The sequence below is a fragment of the Carcharhinus amblyrhynchos genome, chromosome 5 (genome assembly GCF_965287045.1).
Source record: "Carcharhinus amblyrhynchos chromosome 5, sCarAmb.v2.hapA, whole genome shotgun sequence".
Taxonomy (NCBI): domain Eukaryota; kingdom Metazoa; phylum Chordata; class Chondrichthyes; order Carcharhiniformes; family Carcharhinidae; genus Carcharhinus; species Carcharhinus amblyrhynchos.
Genome location: NC_137328.1, coordinates 100,857,600 through 100,880,553, shown reverse-complemented (window position 1 = coordinate 100,880,553; position 22,954 = coordinate 100,857,600). Strand labels below are relative to the sequence as shown.

General features: G+C 40.2%; 1 protein-coding gene across 3 annotated transcripts in view; it reads left to right on the top strand.

The window, feature by feature from the left end:
• Positions 1 to 22,954, top strand: part of wdr41 (WD repeat domain 41) — a 51,821-nt gene that overhangs the window by 12,126 nt on the left and 16,741 nt on the right. For 2 of the 3 annotated variants that reach the window (XM_080189330.1, XM_080189329.1), the window contains exons 2-6: positions 2,053 to 2,109; positions 2,526 to 2,641; positions 12,775 to 12,823; positions 16,897 to 17,028; positions 18,458 to 18,520. In XM_080189330.1, coding sequence (XP_080045456.1) covers positions 2,062 to 2,109; positions 2,526 to 2,641; positions 12,775 to 12,823; positions 16,897 to 17,028; positions 18,458 to 18,520 — 408 coding nt within the window. In that variant the 5' untranslated portion in view covers positions 2,053 to 2,061. Of the gene's footprint in view, positions 1 to 2,052; positions 2,110 to 2,525; positions 2,642 to 12,774; positions 12,824 to 16,877; positions 17,029 to 18,457; positions 18,521 to 22,954 lie in introns of those variants that run through there. The other variant, XM_080189331.1, reaches the window with a different exon arrangement.

The window sequence follows — 22,954 nt, the reverse complement described above, 5'->3', positions numbered from 1 at the left end:
ACTCCATTTACAAGATCCTTACTCACTCACTTAGACTATCTATGTCTCTTTACAGACGTTCAGTGTCCTCTGCACACTTTGTTCCACCACTCATCTTAGTGTCATTTACGAACTTTGAGACGCTACACTTGGTCCCCAACTCCAAATCATCAATGTAAATTGTAAGCAATTGTGGTCCCAATACTGATCCTTGAGGCACACCACTGGTCACTGATTGGCATCCAGAAGAACAGCCATTTACCCTCACTCTTTGCTTTTTGTTTGTTAACCAATCCTCTATCCACACTAATACATTACCCATAATGCTGTGCACCTTTGTCTTATGCAGCAGCCTTAAATGCACTGAGGGTAATTTACTTTGACTTGACTTTTTGTAGGCACAGGATATCCACTAGTAATGAGAATGTATTCACATGTTGTTATCCAAAAACTTTGCCTCACTGTAAAGGTTCCACTTAAATTGTTTTGTGATCTTATATATCTTCTTAGGAATTTCATAGATGCCATCTGGCCTGTCAAAGCCCTGTCTTTGTTGAAACCCTCAACCATGCCTTTGTTACCTTCTGATTTGGATATTCCAGTGCACTCTTGGTTGACCTCTGACCTTCCAGCCTATAAACATAAGCTCATCCAAAACTCTGCTGCCGTTTTCTAACTCGCACATCTTCACTCCTGCGCTTGTTGACCTACATTGGCTTCTGCTCAGCAACATCTCAGATTTGAAGTCTTCTCCTTGTGTTCAAATCCCTTCATTCATGGCCTTTCTCCACCTGATCTCTAATCTCCTCCAACCCAGAAAACTGCCAAGAAGCCAGTTTTGAGCTCTTTTTGCGTTCCTGATTTCCTCCTCCCCTGTATTGCTGGCTGTATATTCAGCTGTTCAGGCTCTAAGCAGTGGAATTCCTTCTCTAGTACTCTCCATTTCTCCAACTTCTTCCTTTACATGTTCCTTAAAATTGATCTATTTGACCAAGCTTTTGGTTGCCTGTCCTAATATATCCTAATGTCTGATTTTCTTTTTCTAATCATACTCCTACGAAGGGTTTAGAGATGTTTTACTGTATTAAGTTTCTGCATGGTCCTGTACTTGATGGCTTCCTAAACTAGTCCTAGAATACAGTCGGCTCTCTTAATGCTAACCCAATTTCTCCCGAGGGATGGTTCTAAATTTTCTGCTGGAAATAATCTCTCTCCAATGCATAAGGACTACAGCTGTTCTTAATAAAATCTACATGTAGATATTCATGTTAAACAAAACGGTTCTGATGAGAAATGTACTGGTTGTCCATTCTTTTAATAGAAATTATTCTAATTCATCAAATAAAAGAGAACTACTGGGAGCTGGTAATATAGTGCATTGGTGCCATCCATTCTGTGCAGCCAAGTTTTGATAATACTTTGAGACTGAGTTAAGCAGTAAATTTCTACTCACATGGTTGCAGGTGGTAAATAGATATTGGATGTAAAGTGATGGTTTCCCTATTTCTACATGCTGGTCCATCTCATCCACAGCATAACCTTGCCGACTGAGTCCACATAAGCACATATTTTGCAGCCATGAGCACTATGGCTAAAATTTTCTGACAATTACAATGAATGAATGAAAAATCATGTGGAGCTCGACCACAATAGCACTTTTCTTTGATGCAATGTACGTGGCATCAATGCTGGAACATTCATTTAAAAAGTGAGCTCTAGGGTGCCTCACTGCAGAGATTGAAAATCAGTTGAGTCACCCCCGGTTGCATTTCCACACTGCCTTGTTTCTGCAATAATGTTTCTTTTCTGAGTTGGTGATCTTTCAAGCCATAATCAAGCATTGAATTAAATTAGCAATTTATACCTTTTTGGAGGGACCATAGTTTGTGGTGCAGCATAATTCAGAAATTTGCTATAGGGCATCAGTCTGATTTTGTTAACAAATATTTATGGCTGATGATCGATTCCCTTCTCACTATTATTGACATATTTTGGATGAATTAAACTTTATGGATGATTACTGCCATCAGTTCTTAACAGCTTTAACATGTTTTGTTCCCCTTTTTGCTCCAGTGCTGAGAGATGCTGAGGTGGTTGTTGGGAGGAAGAGACGTGCAGGAACCAGTGGAGGTATCGTATAAATTTCTTATTCTGTGGTAGATCACTTTGTTGAATACAGTTAAGATTTGGAAAACACAGGGTTAGAAAATTGGTTTGACAAATGAATTTCCAAACAAAATGATTTTCCAAATTCTTTACTGATTAAAATAAAATTTCAATCGAGGTATCTTTTACTTTTCAAGCACTTCGGTGCTGAATATGTCTGTTCCTGGAACTCTTCCAAATGACTCAGCGTAATAATGTAATTATTACATATTACTTGACCTTTCTATCTTTTCCTTCTTTCTTAATAATGTTTGCACTTTAAAGTTTCCAAATTCAGTTCAGTTGCTACAGTGCTCAACAGTGATGAAACGTTAATGCCATCATTCTTTACTGCTTTTGGTAACAGTTTTGGTACTAATCATTTTGCTTCTATGTTTTAGAAGTCTCTGGTTCTATGCATAGGAGATGACCAACCGCAGAATCCCTATACAGAACTGCAGATATTAAAAGGCCACAGTGACATTGTTCGCTTCTTGGTGTGGATTGATGATCTCAGGTTAGCTTTAAAAACAGGTTTACTTGAAGTCTGACAATGTCATTATAATTTCGATATTATGGAATCTTTCCAATTCTCTGAGGCTGTCCTGCATTTCTAATTGAAACATGGGTAAATTGTAGTAGAGGAAGGAGGATGGAAAGCATAGAAAATAGGAGTAGGAGTATGTTGTTCAGCCCTAAATGTCTTCACTACCATTCAGTATGATTTTGTTTGATCCTCTATCTCAATGCCACACTCCCATTCTCTCCCCATAGAGCCTGAATATCTTTAGAGTCTAGAAATCTTTTATTTTCTTCTTAAATATATTAAGTGACTTGGCCACCTTTCTGTAGTAGGAAATTCCCCAGGTTCACCACTGAGTGAAGACGTTTCTCCTTATTGCAGCCATAAATGGCCTAAATTATATCTCGAGACTGACCCTTGGTTTTGGATCCCCCCTGCTGAAGGAAACATCATCTCTGAATCAGTCTTTCCAGCCCCCTCATTCTTCTAAACTACAGTGAGTACTGGCCTAGTTGATCCAATCTCTCCTCATATGATAATCCTGCCATCCTGGGATCAGTCTAGTGAACCTTTGCTGCACTCTTTGTGGTAAGTATATCCTTTCTTGGATAAGGAGATCGAGACTACACATAATACTCCAAGTGTGATCTCACCAAGGCTCTACGCAGCTGAAGTGGGGCATCCTTGCTATGTACTCAAAGTCTTGTTGCAATGAAGGCCAACATACCATTTGCCTTCTTAACTGCTTTCAGTGATTGGTGCACAAAGACACCTAAGTTCCTTTGTACCACAGAATTTCTCAATTTATCACCATTTAAATAATACTCTAATGTTCTGTTTTTTGTACTGAAGTGGAAACTTTATACTTACCCACAATGTACTGCATCTACCATGTATTTTCCCACTCACTCAATTTGTCTAAATCACCTTGATGCCTTTTAACATCCCCCTCACTACTACGTTCTTACCAAGTTTTGTGTTGTCAGCATACCTGAAAATATTACATTTCGTTCCTCATCTAAATCATTAATGTATATTGTGAATAGCTGGAGCCCAAACAATAATCCCTGTAAGCCTTCACTAGTCAATGCCTGCCAATCTGAAAAAGACCTATTTGTTCCTTTTTTTTGTTTCCTGTCTGTTGACCAATTCTCAGTCCACACTCTCAATCCCACGTGCTTGAATTTTGAACACCAGCCACTTATGTTAGAAGTTATTATTATTTATTATTGTCACAGGCTTACATTAACGCTTCAGTGAAGCTGCTGTGAAAATTCCCGAGTTGCCACACTCTGATGCCTATTTGGGTAATTGAGGGATCTCCCCAGCTAAAGAAACTGAGGGAGAATTTAGCATGGCCAATGCACCTAACCAGCACGTCTTTTGGACTGTGGGAGGAAACTGGAGCACCTGGAGGAAACCCACGCAGACACAGGGAGAACATGCAGACTTCGCACAGATAGTGACCCAAGCTGGGAATTGAACCCTGGTCCCTGGCGCTGTGAGACAGCAGTGATGACCACTGTGCCTCTGTGCTGCCTGAGACCGATAATCCAAATACATTTGTTACACTGGTTATCCATTATCTATTCTGCTAGGTATGTCCTCAGAAAAACTTCAGTAGGTTTGTCAAACATGATTTCTCCTTCACAAATCCATGTTGACTTTGTCTAATCCCATTGATATTTTTTAAGTATCCTGTTATTACATACTTTATAATAGACTTTAATATTTTCTCTCCTGCTGATGTTTGCTAGCTCTTCTGCTTTCTTCCTTTACATGTGCCACCCTCCAGTTTGTTGGGATTGTTCCAGAATCTACAGAATTTTGGAAGATGACACCAATGCTTCCTCTATTTCCGTGGCCATCTCTGTCAGCCCCTAGGGTTTTATCAGCTTTCACTCCCATCAATTTCTCCACACTTTTTTCCAATGCTACTAATTTCCTTTAATTCCTCCTTCTCATTGGTTTCAAGTAACAAAAGTTGTGAAGGTGTGACACAGATGGTACAAATTACAATTACCTTCTTATTACGATTAGTAAATTATACTTTAGGCTATTAGGAATTACCCTGTTAGTCAATCTTCTAGTTTGAAGAATGCCGGTGCTGGAGCATTGTATATTTCCCACTTGCAACCACAGGAAGCATTATAATCAGTGATGGTATGGTTAAGAGTATAACACTAGTTTTTAAATTTGGTCGTTACTCTGTCAATTTGGTAGTCTGATTAAATTATTCCCTTTTGTTACAAATGTGGAGTTTCTAGTTCTTGCACTGGAAAATTACTGTTTGTGATGCCAAACTGGTAGATTTCTGAATTGAAACTGCTTGACATGAAGATTGACCTACTGTAGCCACACTGATGGGGATAATGTGGCATTAGGATGGGAATAGGGAAACAATCTATAGGTTTTTATGGAAAGGTGAACTAACTGGACCAAATAGCCTTCCTCATCTGTGTGGATCAAGTAATTTTTGTGTTAGTGTGCCACTTGCTCATTAAATTGGTAATTGTCATTATAATAAATATGTGAAGAAAGAGAATCAATTAAGCTATGCAAAAAATATTTAATGTATAAAATAGCTCATGGCTATCATTTCCTTTTGCTAATGTTTTAGTGAATTCTAAATTCTAAGGTCAACATTACATTTGATGTGGGCGCATTTCTTATTGAGGAAAATTGGGTTGAGGTTTGCTTTTTACTTTTAAAGTTCTTGAAATATGAAAACAGGTACACTGCTAGCAATTTTTTGCCACAAGTATTGAAGCTTTGTGTGGATCATTAGATTAAATTTCTCCATGGACGTGCTCCTTCACTGCAGCTTGCAGTGAGCAGGGTTTCATGCTTGGAGTTTTCTGTGATCCCCTCATTTATAGAATACTTTGCCGCTGGCTTTTGTTGTCCTTTTAGGCCTTAGCTACAATCAGCAGGTAGACTATTTTCTCATTGCTTCAGGGGATGGTAAATTGATCTGGTCTCAGCCTTCATGACAGCTGCTATTTTCTTCTTCCTGTATCTGCTTTTGGACATGAAGTCAGGAACAATGAAGGTGAAAGGCCATTGAGCAAAACGAAGCTTGAGCAGGCGTCTGCTGACAGTCAAGCTTTTGTAATATGTTTCTAAGTCACCAGCCTTTGCAAATCCATTAACTCAGGTTCACAATGTAATTCTGTACATTTACCTGCACTAGTACAGATGGTTATTTGTGCTTGTATATGCCAGGAACATTTAGCATGATGAGAATAAAGGACAGAGCTATTGAAGTATTTGTTGAGCCTGAACAGACTTGGATGTTGCCAATTCAAAACTGAGACTCAATTTTGTTTCATTTAGTATTAGATTTCTTATAAAATTTCAAACATGCAATTGAGCAGTTTGCATTAAGAAATAATGTTTGAGGTTACTTAAAACTGTTTGGCTAATATTTCACTATATAATCAAAAATATTACATGTTAAAACCTAAAGATAATTTTAGTCCAACCTGTTTGGGAGGAACTGGGTGAATGGTATTAATTGTATATTAATCAAATGGTCAATTGTAGAAATATGGTGGCCGTTAACTATGGATTCACTTCTATATAATAGCAAACTGGAACTGTGCAGTTTGGGATTTGGAAATGCATGTTTGCAAGGTGTGTTTACGTAACTAAAAACTTCTTCGTAAACACAGTTGTTGAAGTGCTATCCTTCACTGCCTGGCTATCTGATCAGTGGACAGATAAAATATCCCAGTTGACTTAAACTGCCAGTTTTCCATCTGCTTCATACTGTTAGTACATATATTGGTGGTTATCTTTCAAAATTCTAGAAAACCTGGAATAGTTTCTATAGTTTGGAAGTTGGGAATTGTAACCCCACTAAGAAAGGAGGAAGAAAGAAAAAGGGGAGTTGCAGACATGTTCACCAGCAGTAGGTGAAACGCTAGAATCTATACTAAAGGATGTGATAACAGGAGACTTAGAGACAATGTTAGGATTAGGCAGAATCAACATGAATTTATGAAAAGAAAATCATGTTTAACAAACTGGTTGGAGTTCTTTTGAGAATGTAACTCTCAGAATAAATGAGGAGGAACCAGTGGTTGTGGTATATTTACATTTCCAGAAAGCTTTTGACAAGGTTCCACACGGGGTTAATAAACAAAATAAGAGCAAGTGGCATTGGGGGGAATATACTGGCATGGATTGAGAACTGGTTAATGGGCAGAAAACAGTGTAGGACTAATTGAGTTATTTTCAGGTTGGCAGGCTGAGGTACTGCAAGAATCAGTGCTTTGATCCCAACTATTCATAATCTACATCAATGATTTGGATGTGGTGATTAACTGTAATATTTCAAAGTTTGCAGATAACACAAAACTAGGTGGAAGTGAATTGTGAGGATGGTACAAAGATGCTTCATGAGGATTTGGACAGACTAAATGAGTAGGCAAAAATTTGGCAAATGGAATACAATGTGGAGAAATGTGGGATTATTCATTGGTAGGAAAAATAGAAACACAGAGTATCACTGAAATGGAGAGAGGCTGGGAAGTATTGAACTTCAAAGGGACTTGGATGTCAGTGTTCATGAGTCATTGAAAGCTAACATGCAGGTACAGTGAACAATTTTTAGGCAAGTTGGATGTTGGCCTTTATTACAAGAGAGTTTGAGTAGAGGAGTAATGATGTTTCACTGCAATTATATAGAATGTTGGTGAGGCTGCTCTGAAGGAAAAAATGCATGTGCCATTGAAGGAGTGCAACAAATGTTCACCAAACTGAATCCTGGAATGGAGAAGTTGTCCTATGAGCAAAGACTAAACAGACTGCGGGCGCAATCTTACTAGCTGTTCCAGCCATGCTTCCGCTGCAGTGAAGTTGGAGAATTTGGCACCCATCCAAATCTCTCTCCACTGCAGCAGGATGGGAAAATGGCATGAATGGCCATAAAATTCCGACCCAGGCCTTTATTTTCTGGAGTTTAGAAGAACAAGTGAACTCATTCAAACACTCAAAATTCTTGGAGACTCAACAGGGTTGTTGTAGGAAGGATGTATCCCCTTGATTGGGGATGTAGAATCAGGTTACAAAGTCTGAGACCAATGGACATGTCATTTACAACTGAGATGAGGAAGAATTTCTTCACTCGCAGGATGTTGAATCTTGGAATCCTCTACCCAGAGAGCTGTGGAAACTCAGTTGTTGAATATGTTCAAGACTGAAATCGAAAGATTTCTTCAAAATCAAATGATACAGGGAAAGTGCAGGAAAATGGTGTCGAAGTGGAAGACCAACCATGATCTCATTGAATGGTAGGGCAGGTTCAAAGGGCTGAATAGCCTACACCTCCTATTTCTTACATTGTGATGTTCTTATCCTGACCTCCCCTTGCCAGCTGGACCCTTCTTAAAATATGCACACCAGGATCTTATAATGTCATTGAGTCCTCATTGCAACTTTAACTTAAGACTGAGGAATATAGCGTTTGGTATTTACTTCCTGCTCACCTGAATCCCACACTGAATTTTCAGTCCTTATCCAGTATGCCACCTAGTGTAAATTACTCTTTCAGACGGCATCTTTCACACACACACACAAGAATATTTGGAAAAAATGTTTGTTATAATGACATGATGAATAGTGTACCCTGATAGCGGAACAAAGGGACCAAAGAACAAAGAAAATTACAGCACAGGAAGCCCCCAAGCCTGCCCGATAATGCTCCCCGACTTAACTAAAACTGCCCACCCTTCGGGCACTATATCCCTCTATTCCCATCCTATTCATGTATTTGTCAACACGCCCCTTAAAAGCCACTCCCGTATTCACTTCCACTCCCTCCCCCAGCAATAAGTTCCAGGCGTTCACCACCCTCCGCGTTAAAAAAAATTCTGCCTCGTACATCTCCTTTAAACCTGTGCTTCCAAGTAATTGACTCTATCACCTTGGGAAAAGCTTCTGACTATTCACTCTGTCCATGCCTATCATAATCTTGTAGACTTCAATCAGGCCACCCTTCGACCTCTATCATTCCAGTGAGAACAACCAAGTTTCTCCAACCTCTCCTCATAGCCAATGCCCTCCTTACCAGGCAACATCCTGGTAAATCTTTTCTGTACCCTCTTCAAAGCCTCCACATCCTTCTGGCAGTGTGGCGGCCAGAATTGAACACTATATTCCAAGTGTGGCCGAATTAAGGTTCCAAAAAGCTGCAACATGACTTGCCAATTTTTAGACTGGGCCCTGGCTGATGAAGGCAAATATGCCTTCTTGACTACCTTTTCCATCTGCATTGCCACTTTTGGTGACCTGTGTACTTGTACACACAGATCCCTTTACCTATCAATATTCTTAATGGTTTTGCCATTGACTGTATATTTGCTGTCTGTATTTGACCTTCCAAAACACGAGGGGACATAGTTTTAAATTAAGGGGTGGTAGTTATAGGACGGATGTCAGAGGTAGGTTCTTTACACAGAGGGTAGTAAGGGCGTGGAATGCCCTGCCTGCAGCAGTTGTGGACTTGCCAACTTTAAGGGCGTTCAAATGGTCAGTGGATAGGCATATGGATAACTTTGGAATAGTTTAGGTTAGAGGGTCGTTAGATTGGTTCCACTGGTCGGCACAACATCGAGGGCCAAAGGGCCTTTACTGTGCTGTAATGTTCTATGTTCTAAAATGCATTACCTCACATTTGTCCAGATTAAACTCCATCTGTCATCTTTCCGCCCAAGTCTCCAACAGATCTGTATCCTGCTGTATCCTTTGGTCCTTATCACTATCCGCAAATCCACCAACCTTTGCGTTGTTCGCAAGCTTACCAATTAAACCAGTTACATTTTCCTCCAAGTCACTTATATATATTACAAACAGCAAAGGTCCCAGCACTGATCCCCAAGGAACACCACTTGTGGAAATGCCAGCTTTGGACTGGGGTAAGCCACTTGTCACAGCCCTCATTTGGAAGCACACCCTTCCACTGCTGTCCTCTCTTCTTTGACTAAGCCAGTTTTGTATCCACCTTGCCGGCTCACCCCTCATCCCATGCGAGTTCACTTTCTGCACCAGTCTGCCATGAGAGACCTTGTCAATTACTAGGAGGCACAGGTTTAAGGTGCGAGGGGCAAGGTTTAAAGGAGATGCATGATGTACATGTAAACAACATCCAGTGCCCTTCCCTCATCAATCATCTTCATCACTTCCTCGAAAAACTCGATCAAGTTCGTGAGACACAGTCTCCCCTTCGCAAAACCATGTTGCCTCTCTCTAATACGTCCACTTGTTCCCAAGTGGGAATAAATCCTCTCCAATAATTTCCCTACCACAGATGTAAGGCTTACCGGCCTATAATTACCTGGATTATTCTTGCTACCTTCTTTAAACAAAGGAACATCATTGGCTATTCTTCTGACCTCTGGGATCATCGACATGGATACCATCATCACACGTGAGAATACCATCCACCAGGTACATGGTAAATACTCTTGCAACTCGGCCAACATTGTCTACCTGATATGTTGCAAGAAAGGATGTCCCGAAGCATGGTACATTGGGGAGACCATGCAGACGCTACGACAACGGATGAATGAACATCGCTCGACAATCACCAAGCAAGACTGTTCCCTTCCTGTTGGCGAACACTTCAGTGGTCACGGGCATTCAGCCTCTGACCTTCGGGTAAGCATTCTCCAAGGCTGCCTTCATGACACACGACAGCGCAGAGTCGCTGAACAGAGACTGATAGCCAAGTTCCGCACACATGAGGACGGTCTCAACAGGGATCTTGGGTTCATGTCACACTATCTGTAACCCCCGTGACTTGCCTGGGTTTGCAAAACCTCACTTACTGTACTGTCTGGAGACAATACACATCTCTGTAACCTGTGATCAGTGCTCCTTCCACTCACATTGTCAGCCACTTCAGGTCTTGAACAGCAGGTTAGGTGTAAGGATTCGCATTCTAATCAGTAATCTCTAAACTGTCTGTGCTTTATATGCTCTGTCTGAGGCCAGAACTCTCCATTCACCTGACGAAGAGGGAAACCTCGAAAGCTTGTGAGTCTATCATCAAATAAATTGGTTGGACTAAAACCTGGTGTTGTCAGACTTTTTACTGGATCTCCCCTGTAGCCAGTGAGGATACAAAGATTTCTCTCAAGGCCCTAGCAATTTCATCCCTTGCTCCTGTCAGTATTCTGAGGTATACCCCATCAGTTCTAGGGACTTGTCTACCTTAATGTTTCTCAAGAACCTCAGTACCACCTTTTTGATCTCAACACGACTCACGCTATCTACGCACACTTTCCCAGATTCATCATCCATCAAATCCTTCTCTTTGGTGAATACTGATGCAAAGTATTCATTTAATACCTTACTCATTTCCTCTGGCTCCACGCATAGATTCCCTCCCTTGTCCTTGAGTGGGTCAACCCCCTCCCTGGCTACCCTCTTACTCTTTATATATGTAGAAAAAGCCTTGGGATTTTTCTTAATCCTGCTGGCCAATGATTTTTTTGTGACCCCCCCCCCCCCTTAACCCTCCTTACTCCTTGCTTAAGTTTCTTTCTATTTTCCTTGTATTCCAAACTTGCTTCGTGTGTTCCCAGCCTCCTAGCTTTGACTAATGCTACCTTTTTCTCTTTGACTAATGCTACCTTTTTCTCTTTGACTAATGCTACCTTTTTCTCTTTGACTAATGCTACCTTTTTCTCTTTGACTAATGCTACCTTTTTCTCTTTGACTAATGCTACCTTTTTCTCTTTGACTAATGCTACCTTTTTCTCTTTGACTAATGCTACCTTTTTCTCTTTGACTAGGCTCAAATATCTCTCGTTATCCAAAGTTCCCAAACCTTGCCATACTTATCCTTCATCCTTACAGGAATGTGCCGGTCCTGAATCCCTATCAACTTACACTTGAAAGCCTCCACATGCCAAATGTTGATTTGCCCTCAAACATCTGCCCCCAACCTGCATTCTTCAGTTCCTGCCTAATATTGTCCTAATTAGCCTTCCCCCAATTTAGCATCTTGATGACTATACTTTATTTATCAGTACCTTAAAACTTACTGAATTGTGGTCACTGTTCCCGAATTGCTCCCCCACTGAAACTTCGACCACCTGGCCGGACTCATTCCCGAATACCAGGCCTAGTATGGCCCCTTCCCTGGTTGGATTATCTACATACTGTTTCAAGAAGCCCCCCTGGATGCTCCTTTCAAACTCTGCTCCATCCATGCCTGTAGCATTAAATGAGTCCCAGTCAATATAGGGGAAGTTAAAATCTCCCACCACAACAACCCTGTTACTTTTACACCTTGCCAAAATCTGCCTACATATCTGTTCCTCTATTTCCTGCTGGAAGTTGGGTGGCCTATAGTAAACCTCCAACATTGTGACTGCAACCTTCGACTATACTCCTTGGCGTGTTTGTCCACAGATCTGTGAAGGCAGAGTGGCATGTTAGTAGGATGGTGATAAAGGCACATGGGACTCTTGCCTTTATCAATTATCGATTACTAAAGCAGGCAAGTAATTTTGAAATAGTTTAGAACTTTGGTGAGGCTACTGCGAGGATACTATGTGCAGTTATGGGTGCCTCATTAAAGGAAGAATGTGATTATACTGGAGGGGGTGCAGAGGAGATTCACCAGGATGCTGTCTGGGATGGAAAATTTTAAATTATGAAGAGAGGTCGGGTAGACTTGGGTTGATTTTTGTTGGAGCAGAGAAGGCTGAAGGGTAACTTTATTGAGGTGTACAAGATTATGAGGACATGGACAGAATCCATAAAGATCAGCTGTTCCCTTTAGTCATGAGGGGCAGGAGGTTTACAGGAGATGTGAGAAAAATCCTTTTTGCCTAGAGGTTGGACAGTCTGGGAGGGTGGTAGAGGTGGGTTGCCGCACATTCTTTAAAAAAATACCTGGATGAGCACTTGGCATATCATAATATTAGGGCTAAGTGCTGGCAGATGGGATTAGGTGGAAATTCAGGTGTTTCTAATGTATTGATGTGGACTCGATGGGCCGAAGGGCCTCTTTATGTGCTGTATGATTCTGAGCTGTAATAATTTTTGCAGTCTTTATGAATTTCTGCATTTAATTTGGAGAGAATGAATTGTATTCTAATCTTATTTTGCAGGTTTGCTTCAGCTGGGGATGATGGTGTTGTGTTTGTGTGGAATGTTCAGGTTAGTATTAGACTAATTTTGTTAAAACTGTCATAAGGCATCTGTTTAATTTTGGAATGGAGATTTGTCTTGACAATTGATCACTGAACTATAGAGACCAGGGAGGCCCTGGATTTGACACAACATTGTGCTAAGTTAGCTGATCACAGCCAAAGTTTTGACTAAGGATGGTGCAATCAATCTCAGTGCCCCAGTGAAAGGTGGGAAATTAGCAGTATTTCTGATCCCTATCTAGAAGCTGTGACTGGTGAGAATGGATTCAGTTGAGTTTGTGGGCTGTTGATGTATTAAGACACATTTGACAAGGCTCACTCAAATAAATGATCATTCGGACAAGGTATGATTAGGTGACTGGGACCTATTGTAAAGTGAAAAGGGAAGGAGCCATTTATAACGCTGCAGGTTGAATGGGTAGAGAAGTTTTTATCTCTTCAAACTTAAACTTATTGCAAGACTTTTAATTTTATATGCAAGCCTTGTTTATTCGATGAAATTCAAATTTTGTCAGTAATACTTTAACTATAAATTTGTAAGAATTCATTGTGTGAAAGACATTGAGGAGTGTAACTGACAGTACCTCAGGCATCCAGAAGATGGTGCATTTTCCCATTACTTGTCACATGGCTAAGTTGTGTGGCCCAATCTTCATCTCAGGATAACCATTTACAGAATGAGCTTTTTCTTGTCTACAAATGTATTTTTGTTCCTTTAATTATATTTGTGATTGTTATACAGCCTTTACTTTTTAATTAAAATGATACTGCATGTGTTGTAAGTTTGCTGTAATTTGCTATTTACATTAAAGGTCTTGAAATCCATTGACCTTAAATAAGAAACATCATTTTTTTTCATTGTGTTTTGACTTTAATGCCAGCAGGGCTTTTCGTTGTTAGAAGAATGCTGCATTTTTTTAAAGTATTTTTCCAGAAAATAATTTGCAAATGTTGTCGAGTTCCTTGTGATTTGACTTTTAGAAAGGATAGTCATGTCCAGCCTAAGGACATAAAACATAAATAGTAAGAATAGGTACTTATGATCCATTTGTGAAGAAGAGTGCCAGCAGTTACTAAAATAAACAAAGTACCTCATCCAGACTACTTGCACCTAGAAATCTGAGAAGGGGCTGATCTACTGTCCTTACCTTGCCTGGCCTATGTGTCACTATGGTTGACTCTTAAACGCCTTCAGAAATGGCTTAGTAAATCAATCAGTTATATCAAACCACTACAGAAAATTGGATAAGGAATGAAACAGGGTGGATCATCCAGCATTGATTTAAGCACTGGAAGTGATGATGGCAGCCTCGGCCTTGTTGACCCTGCAAACTCCTCTTTGTTAACGTCTGCGGGCTAGTACCAAAATTGGGAGAGCTGTCTCACAGACTAAACAAGCAACAGCCTGTCATAGTCATACTCACGGAATTATACCTTACAGCTGTTGTCCCAGATACCCCATAATTCTGACTGATCCATAATCATTCCTGCATATGTCCTGTTCCATTGGCATAACAAACCCAGCAGAGATGGTGGCACATTGGTATACAGTTGGGAGGAATTGCCCTGGAAGTCCTCAGTGTCGAATCTGGACCTCATAAAGCCTCATGGCATCAAGCCAAACTTCTGTTGATTACTATGGATTCTCCCTTCCATCAGCTGATGAATTAGTAGTTCTCCATGCTGAAAGCCACTACAGACCAAGCTGGCTGAATCCTTAATCGCTAGCTGCTAGGCTGGGTCTGCAGCAGATGGTGAGGAAACCAGCAAGAAGTAAATGCATAATTGACCTCATCTGCATCAACCTGCCATAGCTGCATTTGTCCATGATAGTATTGCTAGGACTGGTCACCACATAGTTATTGTGGATGTCAAATCCTGTCTTTACATTGAGGATACTTTCCATAGTGTTGTGTGCCACTACCACCATGCTAAATGGAATAGACTTTGAACAGATCTAGTAACTCAAGATGTGGCAACATAAGGTGCTGTGAGCCATCATCAGCAGCAGAATTGTCCTCGACCACAACCTCATGCCTGGCATAACACCCACTTTACCATTACCATCGACTCAGAATCAACCCAATCAAATATCCCTTTGCTCGATGGGCGAGCCCAGCGCTTCAGTGCAAAAATGAGGCTGAAACATTTGCAGTGATCTTAAGCCAGAAGTATGGAGTGAATTCTTCATCTCAGCCTCCTCCGGAGATCGCCATAGATATCAGTCTTCAGCCAGGGCCTGAGTAAGAGGCTTTTACAGATAGTGCAGACTTGATTGACCAAATGGCTGCCCCCTGCACTGTAGGATTTCTATGGTTTTACCTCCTCATTAGTCTATTCTTGATCATTAGTAAAGTAATTAACAGTGCTACAAGCAGCACTTGCTTAGTTATAATCTGATCACCGATGCTTGGTTGAGTTCTACTAGGGTTAATCAGCTCCTGACCTCATTCCAGTCTTAGTTCAAACATGAACAAAAGAACTGGACACTAGAGGTGAGCTGAGAGTGACAGCCTTTCACATTAAGAGGGCTACGTTCATATATTCTGGGCAATTTCTCACAATTACAGACACAATAGACAAGAGTTATAGTTCTTGAATTTATATAACATTTTGCTGCTGCTTTTGGAAATTTGTCCATGAGAAACATTGATGCCAAGTAACTTGTGTAGACAAAGTATTGAATGTTGGATTTTCTAAAGTGATTTTGACAAGTTTCAACATTGGTGCCATTAATAGCGAAAAGGAGAAGAGCTGTTAGAATTTGAATATGTCGCTGGGTAGAAAGTTGGCTTATAAATTGGCAGTAATCATAAATTAGTCCTAAATTTAGGAAGGAAAATAGGACGAGGGTACAGGAGGGGTCGATCTTGGAACACTATTGCTCTCTTGTAAAATATTTTGGCAGACGTTATAGGCAAATGTACAAGTTTGCAGGTACTGAAAAAGGAGACCATAATGAACAATAGAACAAAACATAGGATTTAGATTTTTTTAGGTAATTGAACCTGTGCATGGCAGATGCAGCTCAGTGTGAATAAACATAGGTGCATGAAAGCAAAAGAGATAATTAAAATGAAAAACAGTGCTGGTTAGAACAAGATCCTAGGAAATGAAGTCAATCAAATTATAAAACAATGAGCACATTGCTTAGCTACATTTTAAAAAAAAAAATTGATTGCATTAGCTGCAAGATAGAATGAAGTTGTATGCAATTGTGCTACTCCAATCAAACTGACATCAGTAGTCGGGAAGTTTTTTTTGAAATGATCCAGGAGAAAGTTTATAGCTATTTAGACAAATATACATTAACAAAGATGGACCAGCATTGTTTTATTGAGAGTAAATTCGTTTTAGTTGATTTAATAATTTTGATGAAGGCAGTGCAAGGACTTTCAAAAGGTGTTGCAGTAAAATTTGAGGGATTAAGAAGGAACAACAAAGTTCACCAAGGAATGGAAAACTGATGGGAAGTATGCAGTTGTGCTTTCCAGGATTCACTACCAGAAATGCAGCTGTGTTTGTACATTAATGACTTACATTTACTGTTCTGGACCCAATTTCAAAATTTGCAAATGAGACAGAATTTAGGTGAGTAGTTAAGAATGGGCACACAATAGATGAAATCCAGTGCAGGAAAGTATGATGTGATGAATTGTAGTAGGAAAAATAAGGAAAGACAATGCAAGATAAATGGTACATTTTTCAAGGATGTACAACAGGAAGAGAGATGTGAGAGCTTTGTGCACATATGTTCAAACGCTGCAGGGCAGATGAATAATGCAGTATATGCATTTTTTTCATGAGATGTGGGTGTTGCTAGCAAGGCTTTCTAGGCAATTTCAGAGGGCAGTTAAGAGTCAACCACATTGCTTTGGATCTGGAGCCATATGTAGGCCAGAGCAGGTAAGAATAGCCATAGCTGAAGTAAGCTGCTACTTTACAACTATTTTTACCTTTCCATTCAGAAAATTTTAAAGCTGCTTTATTGGATATTGAAGAAGTTGTACAAATTGCATGTATTGCAGTGGTTTTATGAACTCAGTTTTTTTTTTAAAAAGCTACATCTTGCATCTGCAGACTGGAGAGAAACTTCATGAACTTCAAGGCCATTCTAGACCAATTACAGCAATTGCTGTTTTTCCATCGGTGCATCGGTTACAGCCAGAAACTCGTCATCTCCTCACTGCCGCTTCTGACAAGACAATCATTGTATCCTAATCTGTGGTCCGGAGATGCATGATTACCCTGCTTAAATACATTGCTGCTTTTCATTTAGTTTGGTTGAAATGTTTTCTGTTCCATGTATCTTGCTATGATCCATTTTCAAATTCCTAACAACACATTTAATTTACTATTTTGTTAGTGCCTGATATGCAGTCTTTTATAGTTCAGGTTCACTTTGCCTTTCATGATGATATTTCCAACTTTTTTTTTAAACACATTCAAGGGATGTGGGCATCATTGGCTAGGCCAGTATTCATTGACCATCCCTTATTGCCCTTGAGAAACTAAAGTTTAAAGTTAAAGTTTATTTATTAATGTCACAAGTAGACTTACATTAACACTGCAATGAAGTTACTGTGAAAATCCCCTAGTCATCGCACTTCAGTTCCTGTTCGAGTACACTGAGGGAGAATTTAGCATGGTCAATGTACCAAACCAGCACATCTTTTGGACTGTGGGAGGAAACCCACACAGATACGGGGAGAATGTGCAAATTCCACACGGGCACCCAAGGCTGGAATTGAACCCAGGTCCCTAGCGCTGTGAGGCAGCAGTGCTAACCACTGTGCTATCATGTCGTCTTGTTAAATGTTGAATTCTTTGCCACAAATTACTCTTGAAGCAGAATTCATAAATTCCATGAAAGTTAACTATGTAGTTTCATGAAAACTAATAATAGTAAAGAACGTGGAAAGCAAGCAGCAGAATGAGATTAGACAAGGTGATACATGGAGGAAAACATCAGTATATACTAGACCCAATTGGCTTGTTTCTGTGCTAAAAGTCACTAAGTTAATCGAGCAAGTTTGAGCTGATTGTCTTACAGCTTTAATATCGATAGACATTTAATTATGCCAAACCAAACATCTTAATACTTCGGGGTTTTGTGATTGTCAACAGATTTAACAAGAGAGTGTATATACAATGTGCTGCTTGTTCAAAGTATTCCTAATTATATGTGGAAAGGATAGTCATCAGAATGTTCTTGTCATGTCAAATCTCCTAGCAACTAGGTCACTGTATAATGTCCCCTTTGGAGAAGCATCCTGAAACAACTCCATTAATTTGTAAAAATGTTGTAACTTCAGAAAAGCCTAAAAGATGTTCTGGTGCTCAGTGACCTTGCGTAACGCATGATTATCCAGTTACACTAACATGCAGCCTATGCGATTTTATTTTCTGTTGCTGGGTGGCTTTGTATCAACATGGGTTTGTTCCTAAATTGATAAGTGCATTGCTAAGCACGTTTGGGTGGACTGTGTCAGCAATTTCACTGCAATAGCCTTCAGGGAAGTAAGACTGATGTAGTGGATCCCTGGGAAGTGAGATTTAATGTTTACTGTTTCAAAAAGAAAGGCAGTTCACTGATTTCAAATTTAATTTCATATGGCTTTTCCTTTATTGATGCAGCAAGATCTGGGATTTAAACACTGGCGCCCAAATCTATTTGTTGACAGAATTTCAGTCCTCTGTTAAGGTAAGAGAAAGGTTATAGGATTTAAATTGATGGGTATAAAGCTCCATTATTTAATGCATTTCTGGTTGAGTGGCTTCAGGTGAAACATTATAAACAAAAGTCAGTTTTTCTGACAACAAAATGCTCAGTTACTGGAAATCTGAAATAAAAAAATCCTGGAAATGCTCAGCAGATCAAGTTATCCCTGTAAGAGGTCCTTGGTCTGAATTGTTAATCCTACATTCCTCCCTCTTTATAGATGCTGCCTGATCTGAGTGTTTCCAGAATTTTCTGGCTTTCCAGCATTTTTTCTTCAATATAGTTCTTTCAAGGCTACCCACCTTGAGAAGTTCTCATCTCTTTTAACATGATTTCGGTTTACCTCTTGCCAGTTCATTACTATTTTTTCCCTCTTGTTTCATTATGTTCTCAGTGGAACTTTCTTTCACAACTACATCCGTTTCTCAGCAACTGCCTCTTAAGTTTGAATGAAACACAAAGACGTATAGCACAGAAGGAAGCCATTTGGCCGGTCATCGCTGTGCTTGCTTTAAAATCAGCTATCTAGTTGACGCCCCAATTCCAGCTCTTGGTTTGTATCCTTGTAAGTTCTGGCACCTCAAGTGTGCATGCAAGTATTTTAACAAACCTAGCAGTAGCTTTAAATCTATCCCTCCTGGTTATTGAGCTCTCTACTAAAGGAACTAGGTTCTTCCTGTCCATCCTGTGTAAGCCCCTCACAATTAATTAATTATTTAAAACTGTTCCAAAGAAAAATACATGAGCCTATACAATTTTATCACGCAGCTAAAATTCCTGACAACATGCTTGTAAATCTCCTCTGTACCTTCTCTAAGGCATTCCTTCTTCAACGTAGTGACCAGGACTGATATGCAGTACTTAAGCTATGGACAAACTCATGTCTTATATAGATCTAGCATGACATTCCTGCTAGAGTATAGACGCTTATAGCATGGAAGTAGGCCCTTTGGCCCAACTTCACCTCTTTTTTTAGAAACCCCTAAACTAATCCCAATTGCCCACATTTGACCCATATCTGTCTATACCTATCATACCCATGTAACTATCTAAATGCTTTTTGAAAGATAAAATTGTACCCACCTGTATTACTACCTCTGGCAGCTTGTTCCAGCTACTCACCACCCTCTGTGTGAAAAAGTTGCCCCTCTGGACACTTTTGTAGCTTTCCCCTCTCACCTTAAACTATGCCCTCTAGTTTTAGACTCCCCTATCTTTGGGAAAAGATATTGACTATCTACCTTGTCTATGCCCCTCGTTATGTTATAGACTTCCATAAGGTCACCCTCAGCTTCCTATGCTCCAGAGGAAAAAGTCCCAGTCTATTCAGCTTCTCCTTATAATTCAATCCATCAAGTCCTGATAGCATCCTAGTAAATCTTTTCTGCACTCTTTCTAGTTTAATAATATCCTTTCTATAATAGGGTGACCAGAATTGCACACAGTATTCCAAGTGTGGCCTTCCCAATGTCTTAAACAAGATGTCCCAACTCCTGTATTCGATGTTCTGACCAACGAAACCAAGTACGCCGAATGCCGCCTTCACCACTGTTCACCTGTGACTCCACTTTCAAGAAACTATGAACATGTACCCCGAGATCCTTTTGTTCTGTAACTTTCCCCAGCGCCCTACCATTAACTGCGTAATCCAGCCCTGGTTCAATCTACCAAAATGCACGACCTTGCATTTGTCTAAATTAAACTCCATTTGTCAGTGCACTGGCCCAATTGATCAAGATCCCGCTACAATTGAAGATAACTTTCTTCCCTATCCACCATGCCACCAATTTTGGTGTCATCTGCAAACTTACCATGCCCCCTATATTCTCATCCAAATCATTAATAGAAATGACAAATAATGGTGGGCCCTGCACTGATCCCTGAGGCACACCGCTACTGTTGTATTCTATGACTTGGCCGATAAAGGAAAATATCCTATATGCTGCCTTGACCACCTCATCTAACTTTCCCTCAGGGCTTTGCGAACATGCACTTCCAAGTTACTCTGCCATTTTTTATGTGTTCCCTTGCCTTGTTTGACCTTCTAAAATTCCTCCAGATTGAATTCCATTCATCATTTTTTCTATACATCTAACCAGTCCATTGATATCTTCCTGCAGCTTTGCACAGCTTTCTTCCTCATTGTCAACCTCAGAGTGAATTTTTATATCATCTATAAATTCTTAATCATGTCCACAACAGTTCAGTCTATATCATTATACAGTACAGACAGCAAGGGACCCAGTACTGAGTTCTGCAGGACCTCGCTGTAAGAGTCTTCCATTCACAAAAGCACTCATTGGCCATAACCCTCTGCTTGGGCCTGTACTCGTTGGAGTTTAGAGGTATGAGGGGGGATGTTATAGAGACGTATAAGATAATGAAGGGGATGGATAGGGTAGAGGTAGAGAGATTCTTCCCGCTTAGAAAAGATAGCAGGACTAGAGGACACAGACTCAAGATGGGGCGGGGGGACAGTTTAGATCAGAGTTGAGGAGGAACTTCTTCACTCAAAGGGTGGTGAATCTCTGGAATTCTCTGCCCGTTGAAGTGGTGGAGGCTACCTTTCTAAATATATTTAAGTCACGGGTAGATAGGTTTTTGATAGACAGGGGAATTAAGGGTTATGGGGAGAAAGCGGGAAAGTGGAACTGATCCACTTCAGATCAGCCATGATCTTATTGAATGGCGGGGCAGGCTCGGAGGGCTAGATGGCCTACTCCTGCTCCTATTTCTTATGTTCTTATGTTCTTTCTGTTTCTAAGTCAATTCAGGATCCAGCTTGCCACTTTCCCTTAGATCCCATGAGCTTTTAAATTTCTAATTAGTATGCCAAGTGTAGTTTATGTCAAATGCGTTTGGCCCTCATTGACCCTCCTCGTGACCACCTTAAAACGAATCAATCAAGTTAGTTAGCCACATTCGTTCCTTAAAATAGCCATGTCTCTGTCCTTGATTTAATCTGTCCTTTTCAATATTACAGCTTGTACTCTTTCTCAGATTATTTTCCAGGAATCTGTCCATACAAAGATTCAGTTGACTAGCCTGTTGTTACTCAGGCTCAGGTTATCTTTTCCTCCTTTTTAACACAATAGTACAATGTCAGCAGTCCTCTAGAACCATGCCTGTAGGCAGAGAGGATTGCAAATGATGCTCAAAGTTTCCATTATTTTTTCCCTTGCTTCCTGTGGCCTAGGATATATTTCATCCGGGTCTGCTGATCTATCCCCTTTCAAGAATATTAACAGCCTTCATATTTTCTCTCAGCTGTTTATCTCATCCATTATTTCATTCTCCCATTTGACCAAAATATCTGCTTTGTCTCACATCCTTCATCTTCACACACAGCTTAGCTTTTTAGTGTCTAATTAGCCTTATTTGTTATTCTCCTGTTCTTTATGTATAAAAGTATCTTGGGGTTCTTTGAATTTTACTTGTCGATGTTTTTCGAGCTCTTGATTTACTTCCCTAATTTGCTTTTTAATTTTATCCTTGCATTTTTTCGATTCCATTGGCCACTAGATTTGAGAGTCCTGTCCTTTTTTCCCTTTGAGAAGGAAAATCCACTTTTGTCCACTTTTGGCATGTTATGTCTCAACTTAATGAAATTGCCTGTCACCAGTTTACCTCTGGGCTGTCCAATTGAAGCCTGTTCACAGGGCCTTGAATTTTTTATCCTCTCTAACTGCTCTGCCCCTTAATTCTTTCAGGCCTATGCTTCATACTTCCCCATTCTTTGTGACTCATTCCACAAGGATACCAGTTGAAATTCTACCCCATCTGTTGCTGTCTGTGATCACAGATCACTGTGTAATTCAGTGTTACTCTGATCAGTACTGACAGCACTCCATAAGAGTCATCCTTGCCATTAGGTACTGCCACATCCGTGCCCTTGACATTTCTCTTCAGGACTGACTCACCTTATTTCATACTTGTTCTGGCACTCAGTTTGCGCTTTAAGAAAAATCCCTTTTTCCTTCTTTTCAAATGTATCAAACTGCAGGCTTTTTGTTTTGCTTCTAACAAAAGGGTATAGAGCCTAAAACATCAGTGTTGCATTCCTCTCTCCACAAGTATTGCCTAATCTTTTTAGTGTTAATAGCAGTTTCTGCTAATATTTTTCTGGTTGTTGGCTTGGGTTTGCAGTGATCTCAAATTTGCTCATAAAATCACAAAAATGTCTACACAGCAGATGGCTATTTGGCCTTTTGCAGCTGCAATGCTACTAGCTCTTCAATTGAATAGGATTATTACAGCACAGGAATAGGCCCTTCGGCCCTCAGGCCTGCACCGATCATGCTGCCTGACTGAACTAAAACCCCTGACCTTTCCAGCGACCACATCTTGCTATTCCCATCCTTTCATGTATTTGTCAAGATGCCCCTTTAAAAGTCGCTATTGTATCTGCTTCCATTA